Source organism: Dermacentor silvarum, chromosome 11 (assembly GCF_013339745.2).
Source record: "Dermacentor silvarum isolate Dsil-2018 chromosome 11, BIME_Dsil_1.4, whole genome shotgun sequence".
NCBI lineage: Eukaryota > Metazoa > Arthropoda > Arachnida > Ixodida > Ixodidae > Dermacentor > Dermacentor silvarum.
This window is the reverse complement of record NC_051164.1, coordinates 100,338,161-100,350,740: the sequence shown is the minus strand read 5'-3', so window position 1 is coordinate 100,350,740 and position 12,580 is coordinate 100,338,161. Positions and strand designations below refer to the sequence as shown.

The 12,580-nt window shown below is 43.6% G+C and overlaps 2 protein-coding genes across 3 annotated transcripts in view; both read right to left on the bottom strand.

The window, feature by feature from the left end:
• The window catches only part of LOC119433558 (DNA primase large subunit), an 83,766-nt gene extending 81,799 nt beyond the window's left edge, over nucleotides 1-1,967 (bottom strand). Inside the window, exon 1 of the mRNA XM_037700808.2 lies at nucleotides 28-1,967. Coding sequence (XP_037556736.1) covers nucleotides 28-49 — 22 coding nt within the window. The 5' untranslated portion in view covers nucleotides 50-1,967. The remainder of the gene's footprint in view (nucleotides 1-27) is intronic.
• Nucleotides 1,968-2,101: 134 nt separating this feature from the next.
• The window catches only part of LOC119433557 (transportin-1), a 59,566-nt gene continuing 49,087 nt past the window's right edge, over nucleotides 2,102-12,580 (bottom strand). For both annotated transcript variants that reach the window (XM_049658743.1, XM_037700807.2), the window contains exons 20-22: nucleotides 8,816-8,990; nucleotides 7,897-8,009; nucleotides 2,102-5,428 (exon numbers count right to left, since the gene is read on the bottom strand). In XM_049658743.1, coding sequence (XP_049514700.1) covers nucleotides 7,902-8,009; nucleotides 8,816-8,990 — 283 coding nt within the window. In that variant the 3' untranslated portion in view covers nucleotides 2,102-5,428; nucleotides 7,897-7,901. The remainder of the gene's footprint in view (nucleotides 5,429-7,896; nucleotides 8,010-8,815; nucleotides 8,991-12,580) is intronic.

Here is a 12,580-nt window from a genome sequence, read left to right as displayed (position 1 = left end):
AAAACGTACACATTGACGTTTGTTTACCTTTGCGGTAGCTTTCTGGCATGGAAGTTCCCTACCCGGAAAGAAGTGGAGACTACCAAGTGAACTCTTCCCGTCCAAAAGCCGATGTCTGGACAACAGCCGTAAACTCGCCCAATGCCAGTGAATGCTCAACGTGAATGCGCCAACTAGCGAGGGTTGTGGGATTAACTTGGCACTCCGAACCGTTTGAACATGCGGGGAAAGGGCGCTAGTATAAGAACAGAACGAAATTTTACGCCACGCAACGGTCATATGAACAAAGAGGTTAAAAAAAAAGAAAGTTCTGGAGTGGCGGCGCCCGCTACCTTTTACCAGCAGGGGTGAAGCGCTTGCACCGGCTTCACCTCTAAAAGAGTGCCGCCGCGTGCAGTCCAGTCCGCGCACACCCGTCAGTGCTTTTGTTGTGCGAATGCAAACGCTAGGGTAATTGTAAAAGTTCGTTGTTTCTAGCTAAAATAATATATTTGGCTGCGTGTTGATATCAAGAACTCTCACAAAGAATGTGCCACGACAGTAACAAAATCTCCTAAAACCAGTGAAACAAAGGCATATATTCAATAGGATCTTTACAGCCAAATTAGCAACCTTAATCATCGAGGCGAAAAGAAGGCATATCCTACATTCCACAATGCTTCTTTTGAAGCAGCAGCATTGCCACTCCAGCTTTTTTTTAAAACCTCCTTGGCCGCCACTGACGCAGGTTTTACTGCCAAACAGACCAATCATTACTTGCTCCGACTGCTTGGAGCTTGGGGGATTCTGTATATGTCCTAGGGAGCATGCACTGAGGTGAGCCTTGCCTAGAACGCGGGAGCGGCGGCTTCCGAAGCCGTTAGACGTCGCTGGCTGGCTCCGGAGAGTCCTGGAAGCCGCCGTTCACGCGTTCTAGACAAGGCTGCTCACCTCTGTACTATGACCTGCTCTACGCAGCTGCATATATATATATATATATATATATAATTATATGCCAGCGGGGCTAGTTCCGCATCTAGAGCACACCTCAAGGACGGTAACCATATTTTTCTGGAGGATTTAACATGGCCCACGCGACACGGAATAGGTTCTGTCGCCAGTACAAATTTATCTGTTGGCAGTCGGCCCAGCTTTCCGTTCTGAACAATGCACTCGCCAGCTAGCGCGTGCCCTTTACACAACGCAAAAGCCTTGCACATCTTTCAAGTAACTGCTCTCGTGCAAGGCGCATACAAAAAAAAAAAAAAAAAAAAAAAAGATCTATTTTTTTGAGAAATTGCCTTCCAATGCAAAGTGAAAACTCAGTATTAATTGCATTTCGCTAAGTACTCGCGGACAAAACATTTTAGATTGCCAACTTCTGCGATGGACAGATCTTTGCTGCACTCCACAAAATCTACTTACCATTGATCCAAATCGCTGGCACAGACTTTCTATCTGATGTTTCAGCAAAGGATAAATAACATTTAAAAACAGTGCAGCAGAAATGTTGGTCATTCAGTTACAGGTCTTGCGCTAGATGCCATAAGGATCTGCATAATAACCAGATCAAAATGATTATGTTCGAATATATTTTCATCAATTAGAAATTAGGATTATTGGGAGATGAAGGCTCAAAGTGATACAACCGCTAGTGGTCAATTAAGGGATCCAGAGACGTTGTGTTTGACCACTCCTAAATTGGGGCACACATTGAAATGGTAGAATTTGTCAGACTGGCACCACACCACTGGTCCCAAATTTTATGATAAAAATGCATTGGTGTTTCATGCATCATTTTTCAACTAAGACTGCTCCATGCACTAAGAGACAAACTTGCGTGGAACAATAAATTGCGTGACAAATTCAGAGTAAGAATATCTTGAAACTGGCAAGTCTTAGAATTGCTAGTAAGCAGAGCCTCGCCTAGTCAAGCTTGGAGCACTGATTGGATAAACTATAGGCAATCAGCGATTGTTATGAAAGTTCTGATGATCACAAATTGTTATACACTGTACTGTTCTTTAAGGATTATTAAAAGGTGTTGCTGAAACATGTGGTATTCCGGCCACAGTCACGGCTTTGAAACTACACTACAGTGATGCAGACAGACTCAAGAACGTGTTTGAAACAACTGCATGCATTTTTTTTTTCCAGGTGAATGTTCTGAAGTGAATAAAACCAAGGTACACACAAATTCATGCACATTACACAGAGAAAAAGCAGGAAGTCATTGTCGCTATTCTTTTTGTTTTATCACCATCGAATAACAGAAGGCAGTGCCATTTTGCCCATCTTACTATCACTTTCTGCTGCTGAATAACAGTGGTCAGGAATAATTAGTGCTTCTTTGCACACAGAATGACTAATAATAATAATAATAAACCATCTTCTCCAACTTTCCTCCACACACGAAAACATGCAAAATAATTCTGCAAGGTTAGGTTCAACTTTGTTGAGAAAACGAGAAACCTTGTCATGGCACGGAGCGAGAAATTGAAAAACTGGCAAGCATTATGCCACACACAATCACCACTGTCATCACCATCACAAGGATCTCTCTACACACCAATGGCAAAGGTGAGGAAAAGATAACAAAAACAGATAAGCATCACGGCACACCAACAACCAGAAAACTGCTCCCATCAAAGGCTGGATCACTATGACAAGCATTGAGACAGTGCCCTTTACGAACAAAGGCAGGTACGTGCGGCGACACACCTAACGGAAACGAGACTGCCTTGCTAGCATGACTGCAAAGGCTTCAAAAAAACTCCCACCTTGGAGGGTGAGAGGGGGAAGGTGTGACATTACTGGGGGAAAGGGAAACAAAAACACCTTCTTTTTCATTGTTTTCACTTCACATGACCACAGCTGCTGACATAATCCAGCAACAAGTGCAACAGTGCAAAGGAATGCCGGCTGACAGCCCAATAACACGTGTGGCAAGCACATCACGGGCATATCTATGAGACAAGCCACGCGGGGAAAAGGGAAACAAAACGAAGTAGACAATTCATTGCAGTTGAAAGAAAAACAACAAGCGGGGACCAGCCCAGCGATACACAAAAGTTGGGTGCTTGCTACCGACAGCTAGCCACAGTCTTGCCCAAAATTATTCGAGCAAGACATGACGAGGACAGCTGCACAGCTAACTCTGCAAAATTTAGGAACGAAACAGCAAACAAATTGCCCGCGGCCAAAGATGCGGCACGGACTTTGCGTAAAGACGAAGCCGTGCCGCTTCAGGTTCCGGGCGCAAGATAAGATGCAGCTTGGGACTTCTGAGGAGGGCCGGGTCATCACATAGAGAAAAACGAGAAAAAACAAAAAAACAGGGGACCAAGGGCGCTGGCCAACGCGATTCGTGCCTTCCACTGAGCCGCGAGCGAAAAACCAATCCCGTTTCGATAAACGCGATATTTATTTTATCCTGTTCCGTTCGAAGCTTTTCTAAACGCGCCCAAAAACCGGATTTAAACGAGCTTTTCGTCACGAGGAATGACAAGAAGTTGTGTGTGTGTGTGTGACGTGTCGACGACGGCGATGGAAAAAAATAAAGTTAAAAACGCGACGGAGAAAAAAAAAAAAAAAAAAAATCACACGCAGTCACACGCGCACTCGCTACTACACATTCACGCGATTCCCACCCATCCCCACCCATGTTATGTGTGTCGTCCGTGAAAAATAAACGATGAAAAAAGCGATACGTGAAGAAATACTTCCTGTACAACAACAATTCATCTTGCACTCTAGTATTTGTAACATCATCACAGATCCTTTGAGAAAAATTGTATAAGTAAAAAAAAATTATTAACCTAACAATAAAGCTAAAACAAAATGACCAATTTGTTTCACTCTCCTAAAGTTGCTATACTGACTGACGAGCAAAAAACAGTGTAACCTGAGGACCCCGACACACGCGTTGAAACTTGTCGCGTTCCTGCTCATGAGTAAGATAATATTAAGAGAAAAAGGAGATAGTAATCAGAGGAACTTCGTTAATTTTTTATGACACTAAAAAACAAGCTGACAGTCTTTCTTTTTTAACTCTGTACAAAAACAGTAAAAATAGTCTCCTTAAGTACAACAAAGAAAAAATACGGAAAGCTGCCTTTGGCAAAAATGAAAACACATTCTAGCATTGTGCAGTAAAACAGACTGTCGCTCAATCCAAAAAGCTTTGTTATAACTACACAGAAAAAAAGTTAGCACACTGGTTGGCGAAAACCCCAATGTCGCGACAAATGACCGCGAAGAGAGTAAGTTTTCTCGTGACTCGACAATGCTAAAATAAACAAGCCACGATGTAGCGGACACAGGGGAAAAAAAGTCTCACTAAGGGGGAAAATCAAAAGTACACCTAACCCTCAGCGCGTTCATAGCGGTGACCTAACAACGCATAGACTATCGATTGCATCCGCGAGGTAAATTACTGACTTGCCCCGGAAAAAAAAAAACGCGCAACAACATGTGACAGTGGCGGTCACTGCAAAACCCGCCAGCAACCGTAGATTTACATAGGAAAAAAAAAAAAAACGACCTAGAGAGAATGCTCCGTAAACGGCACCTGAGGGCCAAGGAAAAAAAAAAAAAAAAAGTCTTGCTTCTTTCACTGGCTCTAGAAACATTTGGCATGCGCTTTCTGCGGATCCGTTGATGACACTGCGGCATGCAAGTTCGGCACATTCCCACGAAGGGCGCATCACACAGGTGGGCGGCGAAGGATTGTTTCTGACGATGAAACAGTTCCTCCTATCCAAACACAGTGGCACCACTTCTGTCCTTTGCCCGGGTCGTTTCCCTTTGCAGAAGAGGGCAGCCGCCAGATCAGAGCACCTTTTTTTTTTCCAGAGGTGACCATGTACCGTTGCCGTCCACACAACATTCGGATTTCCTTTCCGTCGCGCAGGTTCGCTGCACACACAAGGCGCATTTCATCCTTTTTTTTTTTCTAAAACCCGTCCATGACCTAACGGAAATACGGCGACGCGAAGTTATTCCTATCTGATGCGAACAAACTCGAAGAGAGAAACCTTCTCTTTGGCCAAGACCAGTCACTTCTTGGAGGCACGCGAGATTACCATGTCCATCACACGAGACGATAACGCGAACGCGGTTTTTTTACATGTCCATCACACGAGACGAGAACGCGAACGCGATGTTTTTAACTGTCGCTCATTTGCTTTCGGACCCCCGGCTAACAACGCGGACACCCCCACCCCTCCCCGGTTATCTTTTCGCAATGGCTGGCGGTGCGACGCGGAGGCGGCGGTAGCGGTTTGGGCCCGGCACGACAACGGTGGCAGCGGCTTGGAGGGGGGCACGTCGGTTTCTTCTGCTGCTACCCACTGGTTGCGTAGAGAAAAAACACCCATGGCATGTGCGCTTTCTCCACTCCCAAGTCTTCTTCACACGACGCCTCCCAATTCTTCCCTCGGAGGCCACCCTGCAAAAGAACAGATTAACAATACTCGATTAAGGCCACGAGCAATAATTAATACTCTCACATCCACCCAGAACAAGGTTGTAAGGTTCATTCTGACGACTCCTATAATAAAAAGTATGAAACACCGAATCAGTCTACATTGATAAAGTATTCTGGAATATCTCTACTTTCATTGATTTCACGGTTATAGGACAAGGATTAAAAGAGAAAATAAACTTCAAGGTTTTGCTTTTGCTGCAAGAGTGATGGGAAATCTGGTGTGCTCAGCAGTGCTGTTGTTACCAACAGTTCTGATGTCTGACAAGCAAAGACTTCGTCAGGCTAATAGCATAGCACGTGATGAGACTACAACTGCAATGACTGGCAAAGCACACAGCTAGCAAATTCTACATGACATTTGCTCTAAAAGATTTACCATCAGTAAAGTGAAGTGTTGTGAAGTTGCAATATTATTCCTACTTGTATAAAAACTTGTTTATCTGATCACACAAAAATGGTCACCACCGACGATGACAGTCTAAAAGCCCCGCCCCGTTGCACGAAATCATATCAAATAGAGTGAGAAAATTGCAACAAGAAGCGAACCGAGCAGTAAAACTACTTTCCAGTACCGAGGAATTGAATCCCTAGTACAGTATGTGAGCCAACAAACACAAATCTGAACACTTCTCGTTGATTGGTTGACGAGGTTTAAGCAGCAAATGAGAGTGATTTTTGATGCATCACCATCATCATCATCAGCCCATATATATGTCCACTGCAGGATGTAGGCCTCTCTCTGCGACTTCCAATTATCCCCGTCTTGTGCTAGCCAATTCCAACTTGCTCCTGGAAATTTCCTAACTTCATCAACCCACCTAGTTTTCCGCCGTCCTTGACTGCACTTCACTGCTCTTGGTACCTATTCTGTAACTCTAATGTTCCACCGGTTATCCATCCTATGCATTATATCGTCTGTCCAGCTCAAGATTGATTTTTGATTACTTGGGTTTTATTACTGCGCACCTAATATTTGGTACACAAATATTTGGACTATTTGCCCCTGTCGGAATGCAACACACACTGCATATGAAAATCAAACTTATTATCGATACTGGGCTGAGCAGCAGAACCCCACAGCCATTGAGCAACTGTACTGGTTATACTGTCATCGACCATTAATTCAGACAGCTTCCCGGCCCCGTCACTGGCAGCATAGACTCAATGTACAAGGACAAAGGACAAATGAAATTTCCAACCTTACAGCATGCCATTCGATAATCAGAACTGCATGCTATTTTTGGCCACCGAGTCAAGTAAAAAAAAAGCAATATTTTTGCTTTGAATGGTCACTGAGTTCGTGTACCAGTTTTCCTTCCATAAATTTCACATGAGGATCCACGCAGTTATTGAAAAAAAAAAAAAAATGTCACGCGGGGAAAGAAAAAAGATCCTTCACAGACGTATGCCAATCGAACACAGCGAAGCTGTATAAGTGACTTTTCACACCCTTCGGTAGCACTAGGGGTCCGATTGCTGGCTGCATTGCTTCTGTATTAAAGCGCGGTTGTGGCTAGCTGTAGCCCCATACCATCAGCTTTCATTACACAGCCTACGCCGGAGCCATCACGAACATCCCGCTACGACCGCGCTCGAACGCAGCATTGCACTACAAAGATGGCAGCTTTCACCGCCACAGCCGTAGAAACTCCTAGCTGACCGCCAATGTGAGGCCGGTGACGAACAAGAATTATGGATGGCTGGGTACAAAAAATTCAACGATTATGATACTCCCCAATGTGAAATTTGAGCGCAGCTCCAAGTTTTCATTTCGTCATATAATGGCTGGTGCAGACAATCGGTCTCGTGCAGCACACTGCAAACAGAGCGAAGTGTAGTGCGACTGCCTCACTAATCTGGAAATCGTGAGAGCCCGTGCGTGGGCGCGATTCACAGCCGCCGCCGCCGACAGGCCTCCCCGGCAAGCAGTGCTCGGGAATTTCTGCCGAGTGTGCTTGTGGACAATGCACACTATTCTGGCACCACACCATGCTTTTGCCACACCCTTCTCCACTTTCCGCCTCGTGGTCCCGTTGCACCCTCCTCTCTGCTTTCATCCTCGTGCCTCTTTGCTTACGCCGCTTTTTTCATCCCTCGTTGCGCTCAGTGTTCGCTCCCATCTTTCGCTGTGCTTGTTTGCTCGATTACAAGTGACGATGGCAATATCTGCGCTCACCGCAGTAACGGGCGCCTGAGAGCTACACCCTAAAAACTACGCAAAGGTGTTGTCTACTTGAGTGACGTATATGCAAGGCAACTTTATTTTATAATCATTAAGAAATACACTTCAAAGGAGGCTGTTCTTCACCATTTGACAGTGCCCATGCCGCCTCTCGAAAATGGCTATGAAACGTCCTTTAATAGTTTTGCTGTAAAATCTTGTTCACGCCACATATGTTCCGTCGTACCGGAGGGGATAGATGCCGTACCTTTCTCAGACACCATAATTGGCTGTGAGCCTCTCCTTGAGGGCAGGTGGAAACTGTTCAGAGAAACGCTGCCAGTTCTCGCTACCGACCTGGTTCTTGAAGCCGTGGAGTATCTGCACAGTAATGAGGCACAGATAGTAATGCACCTCTCTGATCCATCAACACATTTAATACCCTGTATTACTAAAAGTGTTCCACACAACTTCTGACAACAGTGACTACTTCCTTGCTTTTCCCCAGTTATTACTTTCCTTTCAATATCACTGCTAATGTACTCCTTCAGCCCTGATACACAACAACATGGTGCTTGCAATCACTATGAGCAACTGTGCTTGATTAAAAAAAAAAAGTTTCGCTAGCTTCCTGGTGAAAAAAAAAAAAATCACATAAGCACCAGCCCAATGGTTGTATTATCCAATTCTTTTTCTTTGATTCTATTCATTCTCCAATCATCACGTATCACAATGAGTAGCCAATGTTGGGGATAATGGTTTGGAAACATGTCAGCTGATGACCAAAAGCTAAAGAAATTAATAATAAAAATAATCATTGTATAATATGTCCCCAGTATACAAGCCACGACCTCAAATGTTTGCCTAACTGGTCAAACATTACCCAATGTCGGAACGATCTGGCCGAATTCTCGGCTTACAATGCCCATTTACAGTACCAGCTATAGCAATACTGTTCTTCCAACTCACAAGTCAGCTTCTCTGCATTGCACATGCAACGCTTGTCGCTTGCACATGGTTTCATCATGAGAGCCACGTCATAAGACATGCAAGCTGTTGCTTATACGAGCGTGATGACTGTAAAAATGACTACCTCGCCATTAGCTTGGCAAGCTGCCTTGAAGTAAAGCTAGCTTTACAATTGTGAAAATGGTTCATTCTGTCCCTGCTGGCTCCTTAAGGCTCACCTCATGGAACGTCTGCTTCAGGTCTGCCTTGGGGTTGACCCAGGATGCGACGGCATCGCAGAAGAAAATGAAGTCATGCACGACTCCACCCGGGTTCACACTGATCATGCTGCAGATGCCACGGAAGGCAGAGTCCTTCTCTTCATTGTCCCTAATGTTCCGCAGCGACGAACACCTTCACACAGTTGACCGGGCATGGCACAACAGAAAAGAATGGTCAGGACAGGCCAACAGACATGCATCATGGTCTAGTTGCACGCTTTCCCAAATAATACTTTTTAAATTGCCTTTGAAACTGATCTAATGCTAAGTGGTAAGCGTCAGGTTATAAAAGAAAGTGTGGAGAAAAAGCTAACAATTTAAGGTAGTAACCAAATAAAACATGTCAATAAAGCCAGGCTTCCATGATAGATGTGCCTATTCAAAAAACATGAGTGGGGCTCTGCAACACTTCCATGAATGCTCGTTAGATCGTGTTCTGAACACAAGCGAGCCATTACAACTCTCAGGCAGTACACTAACCAACAGATTTTAAGGAATCGTTCGACCATATGCCATACTAACTTTTGTAGTAGTACAGCCATGTGCTCCTTAAAGCCAATGCACTACGGAAACTAAAAACTTCCAACACTATGTGACATGTGTTAGGTTGCCTTTGGACAAAAGTTGCACATACTGCACTGTGATCAATGCTGCTGTAATAAATGACAAACAAGCCCACAGCACCTTTGTTCCTGATGGAGGAACACTGCTTTCAGCGTTAGGATGAATTCGCCGAGGTAAAGCCTCAAAAGGGGCAAATGTTTGTTCTCTGCAACTTTGCTGATATGAAAATTTTTTAAGCATTTTATTTCTAAATACTATTTCAAAAAAGCTTATCAGAGGAGGCTCACTAGGTCCCCCATATGTACGCCAGACTTGATTACAAAGTGTTGCAGGACCCCACTCATATCACTAGTCAGTTCAGCTTTTTTTTTTTTTTGCCTATACAGTCGACTCTCATTAATTTGACTAACTTTTCACTTAATTCCACATACTGGCGAGGCTCGGTGAGAAATCATACTTTGCTATGGAAGAAAACTCGCTTAGTTTAAACACGAAAGCATTCGACTCCCGCCAGTGTTGCCACATGTGTGGAGCAGCTACTAAGGCGTCAAAAAGAAATTCAGCAGACAGCGCTATTGCAGCCTTAAGTGTGAAGCTGTTCTACTTTTTTACTTTACTTTTATTTTTAGAACTTTACCTTTCCCTTCAGTTCAATGTTGAGGCAACATTTAAGCATGGCGGGGCTGGCTGCCACATGTTGGTCATGTTGCCTTTCAATAACAAGATTTCAGACAGCTTCAAGCAATAAAGAATGTTTCAAATCGTTGCGGCCATTTGTTAATTCGACCAAATCTTGTGCTCCTGCAAGGGTCAAATTAACGGGAGTCGACTGTATTTGTTGCAATTACAACAGTTGAGGACTCCAAAAGCCTTCACAGCACTCTGTGAGTGACCACCCTATAAAAATATTTCTCAACTTTCTTTGTACATCACAGCATTAAAATTTCCAATATGCAAAATTTGATAAACTTTTGATACAATTGGCCACCATTTATTGCTGTCCAAATTTCGGTGTAGAGATTTACACGTCTGCACGGTCACATGCAACTTTTTGGATACCCAAAGTTAATTGGGTGTTCTCGTCAAAAAGAGACAGAGATGCTGTGGCTGAATATTAAAGCCAGCAAAAAGCAACCAGCATTTTCGACCAAATCGCTTTAAAGGGCAACTCCAACAAGTCTATTTTATGTTCATCCCTAGTTTTACACGCTATTAGAAGATTATGAACAACTAACCAGCCTGAATTTCTGCTCTAGTGAAGTATGCTAATGCTTATTGCCATGAGCAATGCTTAAACTTATCAGATTGTGTAGTAAAGCAGTGATAATTCAACTCCTGTGTTGTCATCAACCTCCCAACAACCCTTCTTTGCCTGTTTTACAGCAAACGGCTGTCGTTAGCATGTTTCTTGATAATCCTCGCTTCTCGTCCTTTTGATACAGATCACCTGCAAAACAGACAAAGCAGCTGTCCTGCACTGCGAAAATTCACGCACAATGGCGATGGTGCCTGTCATCATTGTAATTGTTTCATGGGCTTCTGTGAACACCTGTGCTGTGCAGCAGTGCCATTCGAGAGGATACAACAGAATCTAAAGGGTGCAAGAGTCAATGAAGGGTTTACACAGTGATCCAGCTGCTGTATGCAGGCGGCTACGGAAGCCACATGTAGCCAGCAGACACCACATTGCACCTTACATTTGCAGAGAGGACGGGCTGTGCTCGCCACTGTGCAGCAAAGCTGCCTTGCAGGTTTTGCAACTCATCTCACCAGGCTACATCTCGTTTACCAATTTTACTTGAATGCTGAACACACATTATATAGCCTTAAGACGTCACCACTGCCAGTGCTACCAGCTCCCAGCATGCCCATGTTCCCGATGACGTCACGAGAAGGGACTCTCAGTTTATGCCAGGTGTTGATGTAGAATTTCTTGGATTAAATTATTCCACAATTTACAACTGATAGAACTGTCTTACACATGACAGGATGCATAAAAAGTAATTTAACTACATCATTAACATGGTAAAAAGATAAGCAAAATTAGCAGGAGTTGCTCTTTAAAGGCTTACAGAAAAGAGGTAGATCTACACTGGAATTGGATGAGGATACTTCGAGTAAATTTGATAACCTCATGCATTAAACACCAGACTACACATAGTGCCAACTAGCTGTGCCTGACTTGTACTGAATGCCAGAACTTCCAAACATCACAAGCGCACTCGGGGCCTGCAGGGGTGCATCGTTACGTACGTTCCTGAAGTTGCTACACTGTCAAATACGTTATAAGTGCATTCGAAATTTAGAAGGTGCTTCCAAAGGGTATGTGTCAAGGGAATGCAGATGCAAAGGGTAAACGAGGTAGCCGACAGGACAAAGCAGGCCCAGAAAAGTTAAGACTGCATGCATACTACTGAGTCTTTTAGCGATGACTGTTTCTGATTATTAAAAGCAGGGGGATTAAAGGTAAAAATTTTACTGACCAAGCTGCGTATCAGTAGCAGACATCAGGGCATGTAACAGCCAACATGATAAGTAACAGAATTTCACAAATTAACCTCTTAATTATGTAGGTTGGGGGTGTGTTGCAATTGTAGAATTCAGAAAATTGCATTGACTTTGCATATGCACCATTCTGTGCCACATTCTTCCACAGTGCAGAAACATTAATGGAAACCACAATGCATTTCTCTAGAGATTCTAAGTACTTCTTATAAGTGGCACCAGGCACTGAGTTTATAGCAAAAAGGATGAGCTAGGAGTGCTGGCTGCCTTCAATTCTGCAATTGTAACAACATGGCCCCCAAAATCACTTGTGAGTTAGCAAATTTTATAGTTATAATAATCATTATAACACCACTGGTATAACTGTATAACACCATTATAACCAATTTTCACAGTATTTTGATGACCACCACTGCTAAGAGACTTGGTCATAAAAAAAAAAAAACTAATTTAATCTTGAACCTTCTTTTTTCTTGATAATCAGAGAATACCATTGCAGAAATGCATGGCACAGCTGCTAGCTTTGGCAAAAGAAATTCAAAAATATGAAAGAAAGTTGCAGACATACAGCATCGACAAAGGGTGCTAAAGGGAACACAACTGTTTGGAAGTTAAGGCACACACCAAATGATCTAAACAAATAAAAAACAGAGG